Source organism: Lampetra fluviatilis, chromosome 68, assembly GCF_964198595.1.
Source record: "Lampetra fluviatilis chromosome 68, kcLamFluv1.1, whole genome shotgun sequence".
Classification (NCBI taxonomy): domain Eukaryota; kingdom Metazoa; phylum Chordata; class Hyperoartia; order Petromyzontiformes; family Petromyzontidae; genus Lampetra; species Lampetra fluviatilis.
In genome coordinates this window covers 2,235,678-2,248,026 of record NC_136342.1, presented here as the reverse complement: position 1 = coordinate 2,248,026, position 12,349 = coordinate 2,235,678, and the positions used below count along the sequence as shown (strand labels likewise).

Here is a 12,349-nt window from a genome sequence, read left to right as displayed (position 1 = left end):
TCATCGAGATCGCTTACAAGAGGCACAAGGACGCGCGGCGCAAGCAGATGCAGCTGGCGTTCGCCGCCGTCAACGTGTGGCGCAAGAACCTGCAGGTGCGTGAGCGGGGCGCTAGCGGCACGCCGGGGTTCGGCCAGGGGGCGCGGGCCAGGGCGGTCAAGGGCGGGTGGCCAGGGCGGTCTGCGGGGAGGCCGGGGCGTGTGGCCACGGTGGCCCAGGGGGTGGCCAGTGAGCGGTCAGGGCTAGTGGCCAGGCTGCGAGGCCTAGGTTGAATTCCTGACCCGGGTGCATGGCAAACTCTCCCCCCCCTGTCTGGGTCTGGAGTTCGTGAGTTTGCTCTCGACCACGAACACCCACCTCTCTACCCACCCAACCAATCAGGACCATCATCGGTTTCCCACAATCCCCTCACCCCACCCACCCAACCATGCAACCAATCAGGACCATCATCGGTTACCCACAATCCCCTCACCCTACCCACCCACCCAACCACCCAACCAATCAGGACCATCATCGGTTACCCACAATCCCCTCACCCCACCCACCCACCCAACCACCCAACCAATCAGGACCATCATCGGTTACCCACAATCCCCTCACCCTATCCACCCACCCAACCACCCAACCAATCAGGACCATCATCGGTTACCCACAATCCCCTCACCCTATCCACCCACCCAACCACCCAACCAATCAGGACCATCATCGGTTACCCACAATCCCCTCACCCCACCCACCCACCCACCCAACCAATCAGGACCATCATCGGTTACCCACAATCCCCTCACCCCACCCACCCACCCACACAACCAATCAGGACCATCATCGGTTACCCACAATCCCCTCACCCCACCCACCCACACAACCAATCAGGACCATCATCGGTTACCCACAATCCCCTCACCCTACCCACCCACCCAACCACCCAACCAATCAGGACCATCATCGGTTACCCACAATCCCCTCACCCTACCCACCCACCCAACCACCCAACCAATCAGGACCATCATCGGTTACCCACAATCCCCTCACCCTACCCACCCACCCAACCACCCAACCAATCAGGACCATCATCGGTTACCCACAATCCCCTCACCCCACCCACCCACCCACACAACCAATCAGGACCATCATCGGTTACCCACAATCCCCTCACCCTACCCACCCACCCAACCACCCAACCAATCAGGACCATCATCGGTTACCCACAATCCCCTCACCCCACCCACCCACCCAACCACCCAACCAATCAGGACCATCATCGGTTACCCACAATCCCCTCACCCTACCCACCCACCCAACCACCCAACCAATCAGGACCATCATCGGTTACCCACAATCCCCTCACCCTACCCACCCACCCAACCACCCAACCAATCAGGACCATCATCGGTTACCCACAATCCCCTCACCCTACCCACCCAACCAATCAGGACCATCATCGGTTACCCACAATCCCCTCACCCTACCCACCCACCCAACCACCCAACCAATCAGGACCATCATCGGTTACCCACAATCCCCTCACCCCACCCACCCAACCACCCAACCAATCAGGACCATCATCAGTTACCCACAATCCCCTCACCCCACCCACCCACCCACCCACACAACCAATCAGGACCATCATCGGTTACCCACAATCCCCTCACCCCACCCACCCACCCACCCACACAACCAATCAGGACCATCATCGGTTACCCACAATCCCCTCACCCTACCCACCCACCCAACCACCCAACCAATCAGGACCATCATCGGTTACCCACAATCCCCTCACCCTACCCACCCACCCAACCACCCAACCAATCAGGACCATCATCGGTTACCCACAATCCCCTCACCCTACCCACCCACCCAACCACCCAACCAATCAGGACCATCATCGGTTACCCACAATCCCCTCACCCTAACCACCCACCCAACCACTCAACCAATCAGGACCATCATCGGTTACCCATAATCCCCTCACCCTACCCACCCACCCAACCACCCAACCAATCAGGACCATCATCGGTTACCCACAATCCCCTCACCCTATCCACCCACCCAACCACCCAACCAATCAGGACCATCATCGGTTACCCACAAACCCACAGCCCCCCCCCACTCACCTCCATCTTCCTCCTACCGAGCCAACAAAACACGATCACGTATGTGAATGTGTGTGTGTGTACGTTGAACTTCTTTCGTACCGTACGTATAGCCAACCGCGCTAATCGGAGGTGCAAGGGAAGGACAACAAACTGAACACAACAACAACAACAAGAAGCATTCCTAATGAAATGAGTTTCCAATCCAGTATCTGCTGGTGGTGGTGTTGGTGTTGGCTGTGGTAGTGATGGTGGTGGTTGTCTGGTTGTTGTGGTGGTGGTGGTGGTGTGGGTTGAACTTTTGTCGCAACACATGTATAGCCAACCGCGCACTTTGGAGGTGTGTGGCGAAGGACAACAAACTAAACACAAAAAATTAACCCGTAAAAACAAAGTTTTTCACTATAAATCCTTTATATGCGTGGCGGCTAGAGTCCTCTCGTCCTCTGGCTTGAGATGGCTGCCACCTATGGGTCAGATGATTGCCTGCCACCATTAAGCAATTGGTAATTAAATATAATTTATTTTTTCCAAATAAGTGTAAAATTTTGGAAAAAAGTTTTCACGAAAATACATTGTCACGCACAACGAGTCTGTGTGCAAAATGTCAGCTCGATTGGATCACGGGAAGTGGGTTAAAAAACGACCGAAAGATTTGCACAGTCGTAAGCAAGCAAGTGAACTTAATATAAAGGATTTAAAAAGGACTCCTAAGGAAATGAGATTTCAATCTATAAATGAGTTTCCAATCTAGTAAGTGCTGGCGGTGGTGGTAAGTTGGCACAGTAGGGGAAACAGCTGGTGCATCTACCGGTCATCTCAGCCAGCCAACCCATCTCACCTGGGTCTGTCCCGTGACCTCCTGTCAGTAGCGAGCCTTCGACACTTCACGTGATAGCCTCAAAGTGCACCTGGCCTGGCACAGGCGCCGTGGTGACCTCACCGTCACTTAGTGGCGAATGGCGGTTGTTGTTGGTATTGCAGTGAGTATATATATTGATTTTGGACTTCTTTCGCACCGTACATCGCCCCCCTTGTGCTGCACCGGGACAGCTGCCACTGAGGGGTGGAGTTGTTTGGGGGGGGGAGGAATGCCCCCCCCTCCCACCCACGTGATGCAATGCACACCTCGTCTTTTGAAGGAAAGCGAAGCTGCCAATTGGAAAAGTCATCGTCGTCGTCGTCGTCGTTATTTCTTGTTGTTGACTATTGCGCTGCGTTCTCAAAGGCGTGTCTTGTCACCCGCACGACGGCACACACGTTCCCCCTGCGCACGTTAGACACGGTTCATCCTGCACGGTCTCCATGCCACAGCCTTGCCCTGACCTGCCCCTCACCCCCCTCCCCATTCCCGTTCCCTCTCCCCCTGAAAGGCTTTGAGAACTGCTGCACTAATGGTTACCCCACTCGCCTCCCTCCCTCCCTCTCATCATACACCACCAGCAGCAGCAGCAGCAGCAACAGCAGCAGCAGTATCAGCAGTGGGGCCGGATTGCCGAGTTTTTTTTGACCGTGTTGCCTGTTTGCCTCCAGGCTTGAGTGGCGCTGTTGGGGAGGCCCCGAGCCTGGCCCATTGGAGGCGCTAAAGCCAAAGTACCCGCACACGCACAGCCGCTTAAGCCAGTGCTGCTATGTCCCACCCCTCCTCCTCCTCCTCCATCCCCCCCCTCCTCCTCCTCCATCCCCCCCCCCCCCAACTCCTCTCTCCCCATCCTCCACAATCCAGCACCTCCGCCGCCCCCCACCCCAACTGCCACCTCGCTTTCAAATCGGATTGAACAATCGGGCGAAATCAGAATGACGTCACGGGGGTCAGAGTACAGAATGGCTTGTGACGTCGCCGCGACGTCGTGAAATCAGAATGACGTCACGGGGGTCAGAGTACAGAATGGCTTGTGACGTCGCCGCGACGTCGTGAAATCAGAATGACGTCACGGGGGTCAGAGTACAGAATGGCTTGTGACGTCGCCGCGACGTCGTGAAATCAGAATGACGTCACGGGGGTCAGAGTACAGAATGGCTTGTGACGTCGCCGCGACGTCGTGAAATCAGAATGACGTCACGGGGGTCAGAGTACAGAATGGCTTGTGACGTCGCCGCGACGTCACAAGCCATTTGAGTTTTTTTTTTTACGATGAGATTTCTCGTAATGCCAAGCAGGTTTACGGAGTGGTTGCGATGTTGGGGGCGTTGGCAGCAATGTCCTTAAAGGCGGGTTCTATGATAATTTTTCTCATGAATCCAAGTAGATTATGGGCGGTGCAATGTTGGGGCCATTGGTAGCAATGTCATTAAATAAGCTGGGTTGTACGATACGTTTTCTTGCAAATCCAAGTATTTTATTTTCTACCTACGTGACTTTACCGAAAGAACCAAAGAGTGTGGATCCCTGCAGTCACGCAAACTTCAAATCTAGATTGAACTCCAGGTAGATAATGGGCGTGCGATGTTGGGGCATTGGTAGCAATGTCGTTAACTAATCTGGGTTCTACGATAAGATTTCTCATGATTCCAAGTAGATTATGGGCGGTGCGATGTTGGGATGTTGGTAGCCATGTCGTTAAGTAAGCTGGGTTTTACGATAAGTTTTCTCAGGACTAAGTAGATAAAAGAGTGGTGTAATGTTGGGACGTTGGTAGTAATGTTGGGACGTTGGTAGCAATGTCGTTAAGTCAGCTGGGTTTTACGATAAGTTTTCTCAGGACTCCAAGTAGATTATGGGCGGTGCGATGTCGGAACGTTGGTAGCCATGTCGTTAAGTAAGCTGGGTTCTACTATAAGTTTTCTCATGATTCCAAGTAGATTATGGGCGATGCGATGTTGGGATGTTGGTAGCAATGTCGTTAAGTCAGCTGGGTTCTACGATAAGTTTTATCATGATTCCAAGTAGATTATGGGCGATGCGATGTTGGGATGTTGGTAGCCATGTCGTTAAGTCAGCTGGGTTCTACGATAAGATTTCTCGTGACTAAGTAGATAAAAGAGTGGTGTAATGTTGGGACGTTGGTAGCCATGTCGTTAAGTAAGCTGGGTTCTACGATAAGTTTTCTCATGATTCCAAGTAGATTATGGGCGGTGCGATGTCGGAACGTTGGTAGCCATGTCGTTAAGTCAGCTGGGTTCTACGATAAGTTTTCTCATGATTCCGAGTAGATTATGGGCGATGCGATGTTGGGATGTTGGTAGCCATGTCGTTAAGTAAGCTGGGTTTTACGATAAGTTTTCTCAGGACTAAGTAGATAAAAGAGTGGTGTAATGTTGGGACGTTGGTAGTAATGTCGTTAAGTCAGCTGGGTTTTACGATAAGTTTTCTCAGGACTCCAAGTAGATTATGGGCGGTGCGATGTCGGAACGTTGGTAGCCATGTCGTTAAGTAAGCTGGGTTCTACGATAAGTTTTCTCATGATTCCAAGTAGATGATGGGCGATGCGATGTTGGGATGTTGGTAGCAATGTCGTTAAGTAAGCTGGGTTCTACGATAAGTTTTCTCATGATTCCAAGTAGATGATGGGCGATGCGATGTTGGGATGTTGGTAGCCATGTCGTTAAGTAAGCTGGGTTCTACGATACGTTTTCTCATGATTCCAAGTAGATTATGGGCGGTGCGATGTCGGAACGTTGGTAGCCATGTCGTCAAGTAAGCTGGGTTCTACGATAAGTTTTCTCATGATTCCAAGTAGATTATGGGCGGTGCGATGTCGGAACGTTGGTAGCCATGTCGTTAAGTCAGCTGGGTTCTACGATGGGTTTTCTCATGATTCCAAGTAGATTATGGGCGATGCGATGTTGGGATGTTGGTAGCCATGTCGTTAAGTAAGCTGGGTTCTACGATAAGTTTTCTCGTGACTAAGTAGATAAAAGAGTGGTGTAATGTTGGGGCGTTGGTAGCAATGTCGTTAAGTAAGCTGGGTTCTACGATAAGTTTTCTCAGGACTCCAAGTAGATTATGGGCGATGCGATGTTGGGATGTTGGTAGCAATGTCGTTAAGTAAGCTGGGTTCTACGATAAGTTTTCTCATGATTCCAAGTAGATTATGGGCGATGCGATGTTGGGATGTTGGTAGCAATGTCGTTAAGTAAGCTGGGTTCTACGATAAGTTTTCTCATGATTCCAAGTAGATTATGGGCGATGCGATGTTGGGATGTTGGTAGCAATGTCGTTAAGTCAGCTGGGTTTTACGATAAGTTTTCTCATGATTCCAAGTAGATTATGATTGGTGCGATGTTGGTGCGTTCGTAGCAATGTCGTTAAGTCAGCTGGGTTCTACGATAATATTTCTCGTGACTCCACATAGATAAAGAGTGATGCGATATCGGGCGTTGGTAGCCATGTCACAAGCTGGGGTCTACGGTAATATTCACCGTAATTCTGAGCCAACAATACTTATTTTTGTACGTAGTCTCATTTGTGCAGTAAGCCACGGACAAACGGAAAGGCAGCCGGATCAGGCGCCCACAATGGGTCCCAGCTCGTTTCCCGACATTGGGATTTTGGGCCATCTACCTCAATTATCCAAACTAAAGTTTTGTTTTTTAGTTACTCCATGTTATCAGATTAACACGACCCATTGCCATGTACAGTGAGAGAAAAAAGTATTTGATCCCCTGCTGATTTTGTACGTTTGCCCACTGACAAAGAAATGATCAGTCTATAATTTTAATGGTAGGTTTATTTGAACAGTGAGAGACAGAATAACAACACAAATATCCAGAAAAACGCATGTCAAAAATGTTGTAAATTGATTTGCATTTTAATGAGGGAAATAAGTATTTGATCCCTCTGCAAAACATGACTTAGTACTTTGTGGCAAAACCCTTGTTGGCAATCGCAGAGGTCAGACGATCAAATACTTTTTTTCCTCACTGTATATGACCACATTAACCCCACACTCTGGTCTTCGCACCTGATAGGCCTCACAGTGATGACGTCACCTTCCACTCCTTCTATTTAACACCGGAAGCAGGAGGACTTCTTCACCAATTGTGGCCAATCTGCCTGATGAAGTTGCTTGTAATCACCAGGGAAACGTCGTATTGTCGGTTTACACTGCAACACACAACCGGTGTGCTGAACGAGTAACTAAAAGGCACGTTTTGTGTCCGTGAAAAAGCTTAATGATCGGCTGTGTGTCAGGTGGTAGCGGGTTTAACGTCACATTTATATTTACGCAATCTAACCAAAACCCCCCTTCCCCTCCCTTATTATGGATAATATTAGTCGCTAAAGCCTACTACGTGTTAAACTCCATGAATCATGTTTATACGCGAGAGAATAAGATTGAAAGCTTTCGTGACTGCAGGGATTCATATTCTTGGTTCTTTCGGTAAAGTCATCACGTAGAAGGGAGATAATAAAATAATATAAATATAAAACAATACAAATTCTCACGATGTTTCGACTGCAACACAAGCAATCGTCATCAGGTGTGAAATCCACAGCAAGAAAATTTGATTTCACACCTGATGATGATTGCTTGTGTTGCAGTCGAAACATCGTGAGAATTTTTTATTGTTTATTATCTCCCTTCTACGTGACTTTACCGAAAGAACCAAGAATATGAGAGAATAAGAGTCATGGCATTTGGACATTAGTAGTGAGGTCATAAGTTAGGTTCACGATAATCTCTCTCATAACTCCAAGTGAATGAGAGAGTTGCAATCTTGGACGTTGACAGTAACGTCGAAAGTTTGACTCACCGCAAGATGGATCACACTTCCAAGTGAGTGAGGCATTCACGACATTGGGCGTTCGTGAAGATAGTAGAAAAGCGTACGGGTTGATCATATCATAGAGTTATTGATAATGTAAGAATAACAAAAGTAACAATGGATAACATTAACCTTTCCCCGTTCCGAGACATCTGCAAGTTTCAGGGTGGGCGGGTCTACAACTCCGATTAGCGCCGTTGTCTACGTCCGTTGCGAAATAAGTTCGACATACACACAAGCATACACACGTGACGTCATGCCGGCCATGTCACGTGGGGGTACTTGTTTTTGTCTTCCTGGCAGCTGATTGGTCAGTGCAGTGTTGAGTCATAACATTTTCCCTAGCAACCACTCTTTATTCCAGTGAGAGTTACGATCTCACTGCTGCTGCCACTCCCCCCATTTACTTTGATTTATGATTTCGATTTAAAGCTTTCGTGGCTGCAGGGATTCATCTTCTTGGTTCTTTCGGTAAAGTCACGTAGAAGGGAAATAATAAAATAATAAAAGTATAACATAATAATCGAGTCTTCTCGACAGACCTGTTCTTCACCTGAGGACGGCTGCTTGCGTTGTGGCCGAAACGTCGTGAGAATTGTATTATATTATGTTTTATTTTTATTATTTTATTATTTCTACGTGACTTTACCGAAAGAACCAAGAAGTTGATTTATGATTTAAAAAGTTTTTTTTTAAAACCTCGCGCCATTCTCGATCGTACCACGATCGCGTCCCTTTTGCCGGGTCCTACGTGAAATCTCAAGAGAACATCGTCTGTACTCTGGCCCCCCAAGCACGCCCCTGAACACGTGGTGCTCACATTCTCAGCGTGTGTGTCCCCTCACCACCACCCACTCACCCCCCCCCCTCACCGTCTCATGCTGCTCGCTGTTGCGCACGGGCGCCTGTGTCTCAATCTGGGCTTCATTTTTCGTTCAATATTTACCGCACCCACCGCCCCCGCCCGCCCGCCCGTCCCGCCGGCAGATCGCCTTCCCAGTTAAAAACAAAGAAAGCTCGCTCGCTTTGCGCTGTGGCCTTTTCGCCAGGGTACCTGCCACCTGCACCCCCTAAGTCTGTCAGCGACTCTGGCCAAACAAATATTGGGTGGGAAATTAAGCCCCTGCGATTCAGTTTTTTTTTTGCCAGGTGTGAGCCTCGCTTTTTTTTTTTTTGCTCAACCCCTTTAACCAGCAACGACATTTGGATCTGCTGATTGGTTAACCGTAAAGATTCTTGCTGAACGGATGCTCTCGCTCTCCTGCTCTCCTGCTGTGTGTGTGTGTGTGTGCAGCAGCCGGCTGTCTGGTTACCGCTGCTGCGGTCGTGTGCCCGTTCCCCCCCCACGCCTCCTCCGCTTTTTGCTTTGCAGCCTCGCAGCTTTGGGGGGAAACAAACACGCTTCCGCACTCGAACGCGGGCGGCGGTCGCCTCCGGGGAGTCTTTTCCGTCGTCGTCGTCGGCGGTGGCGCCGGTGGCTCGCCCCCTCTACCCCCATTCCCCCCGGCGCGTGCATTGGCTGCGGCATCTTCGCGGCTGACAAATCCGGCGTCGCCAAGAACCACGATCTAAAAATCGGGCGTGACCCCCGTCACGTGACGTGACGGTCCCCCCCCCCCCCGGTTGGCCTTGTGTCGTGGCGGGTTTGCGTGGGTGGGTGGGTGGGGAGGATAAATGTTTTTCGTAGACAACTTCAGACGTTTGCCACGCGTTGCAAAAATGGGGGGGGGGGGGACCTTTGTAAGGACGGTTACTAACAGTTGGTTCTTGCGATCACCGCGAGATGTCGCTCGGGACATCTCGTTGTCCCGCCGTCTCAACGGCATTGCGGAGGCGAGACATTTACGAGTCTCGCAGAGCGGTGAGATTATGAAGGCCCACCCACCCCTCGAGACGTTTGCCATCGGTGGCTTTTTGCACCGCCACGGGGAATTAGAGCGAGGAGCGGAGGCCCATCTGTGCGAACAGGCTGACTGACGGCACAGTGCAGGACGACGACTTTGCAGGGACGGCGAGATGTCAACTACCTCGCCTGGTACGCAGCAAGTTCTCGTGGGTTCGATCCTGACCCTGATGCCGCCTGCTGTGCATTTCGAGTTTTCGGTGTCCCTCTCTCGGCGTGGATTTTTCTCCGGGTCCTCCATTGTTTTTTTCGCTCCGCATTCAAAATCGACATCATTCTAAGCCGCTTCTCTGAGCTATCATTTGTGATGGCCAGGTTCGCTTCGAAATAAAGATAGATGTATAGCTCATTGGGCCTTAGCTGGTAACAAAATTAAATAGTTTAGTTTAATTACTGCTCACAAAGAACCCTTTCAGAAATCACCGAAATATTTCGCCGATAAACTGCAGCCTGCTGCCGCTATGTCAGCCACGATTTTGGCAAGACAATGCTTCGGAGCTCTTGTTTGTTGGGCTATGGCCGCTGAGGAGTTGAAGATGCCTACAGGATCTGCCCGCTACTGTGGGCATCCTCAGCAGTTGGAGATGTCGGCATGGTTTGCCCACTAATCTGGGCATCCTTAGAAGTTGAAGATGCCGGCAAGATTTGCCCTCAACAGCGGGCATCCTCAGCAGTTGAAGATGCCTACAGGATCTGCCCGCTACTGTGGGCATCCTCAGGAGTTGAAGATGCCGGCAAGATTTGCCCGCTAATCTGGGCATCCTTAGCAGTTGAAGATTCCGTCAGGATTTGCCTGCTACTGTGGGCATCCTCAGCAGTTGAAGATGCCTACAAGATCTGCCCACTACTGTGGGCATCAAGAGTTGAAGATTCCTGCAAGATTTGCCCACAACAGCGGGCATCCTTAGCAGTTGAAGATGCTTGTTTCCCCCGCTACTGTGGGCATCCTCAGCAGTTGAAGATGCCTGTAGGATTTGCCCGCTACTCTGGGCATCCTTAGCAGTTGAAGATGCCGGGAAGATTTGCTCGCTACTGTGGGCATCCTCAGAAGTTGAAGATGCCTACAGGATCTGACCACTACTGTGTGGCATCCTCAGGAGTTGAAGATGCCTACAGAATTTTCCCGCTACTGTGGGCATCCTTAGCAGTTGAAGATGCCGGCAAGATTTGCCCGCTACTCTGGGCATTCTTAGCAGTTGAAGATGGCTGCAAGATTTGCCCGCTACTGTGGGCATCAAGAGTTGAAGATTCCTGCAAGATTTGCCCACAACAGCGGGCATCCTTAGCAGTTGAAGATGCTTGTTTTCCCCGCTACTGTGGGCATCCTCAGGAGTTGAAGATGCCTACAGAATTTTCCCGCTACTGTGGGCATCCTTAGCAGTTGAAGATGCCGGCAAGATTTGCCCGCTACTCTGGGCATCCTTAGCAGTTGAAGATGGCTGCAAGATTTGCCCGCTACTGTGGGCATCAAGAGTTGAAGATTCCTGCAAGATTTTCCCACAACAGCGGGCATCCTTAGCAGTTGAAGATGCTTGTTTTCCCCGCTACTGTGGGCATCCTCAGCAGTTGAAGATACCTGTAGGATTTGCCCACTAATCTGGGCATCCTCAGGAGTTTAAGATGGCGGCAAGATTTGCCCACTAATCTGGGCATCCTCAGCAGTTGAAGATGCCGGCAGATTTGCCCGCTCTGGCGGGCACCTCCGGGAGTTGAAGATTTCCGCCGTAGTGCGTTGCGAAATCATGATGCGCAAAGTGCTCAACACGTGGCCTGACCTGGAACACCACGCTTGCATTAACGAGTGCCTGGATCAAACCTACGTGCTAAATTGCCAATCGTAAACTTGGTGGAGGGGTGGGGGGCGACGGGGGCAGTGGGAGGGGGGGAGGGGCGTGTTACGGCGTGGCCTAGGGAAGGCTTGCGTATGTGTGCGTGTGTATACCATGACCCCTCCCCCCCCCCCCCCCATGCCTACCAGCCTCACGCACTGGCTGCAGCACATACACTCAACCGACTCATGCCATCGCGAACACTCTGGCTGGCTCCGTACTGCGTCCCATATGCCGTGGTGCTCACACACCCCACCCCTCACCTTCCCCCATGCCCACCAGCCTCACGCACTTGCTTGCGGTGCATACACTCAACCGACTCATGCCATCGCGCACACTCAGGCTGGCTGGCCTGGTTGGCTGGTCTGGCTCCTTGGCTTGGCTCCGTTTCCTGCGTGGTGCCCACGTGCTCTCGCTGTGCCTTCCTGTCTCTTCTCTGTCGCCGCGTCGGATTCGCCGGCTCGATTTGCCGGACGCGTTCGTTCGTCGTCGACGTCACCGTCGCACGTGGCGCAAGCCCCTCTCGCTCACCCCACCGTGTTCAGTGTCTGGCTGGCCGTTGTGACGTGGGTTCAGTGTCGTGATTTCCTTGCCCTTCACTCTGCTGTGCTGTGCTGTGTTACCGTGCTGTCTCGCTGACTGGTTTGGTGTTTTTTTTCGTTTCCTTCCGTATTGTGTTCACTCCCTTCAGCTGGCTGGCTGGCTCTCGTTCCCCGTGTTCACTTGCTGGCTGGGCTCCCGTGGTGTTATTAGCCCTATTGTGTTCCGCCCGTGCCTGTGTGTGTGCCAAGGGTAACTCGGTGTGTAATGTTTAA

At 51.2% G+C, this 12,349-nt stretch overlaps 1 protein-coding gene across 1 annotated transcript in view; it reads left to right on the top strand.

Moving 5' to 3' along the window:
- GRIN1 (glutamate ionotropic receptor NMDA type subunit 1) overlaps nucleotides 1-12,349 on the top strand; it is a 94,459-nt gene that overhangs the window by 65,483 nt on the left and 16,627 nt on the right. The window contains 1 exon segment of the mRNA XM_078882952.1: nucleotides 1-95. This exon segment is cut by the window's left edge and continues 51 nt beyond it. Within this exon segment, the coding sequence (XP_078739078.1) occupies nucleotides 1-95 (95 nt within the window).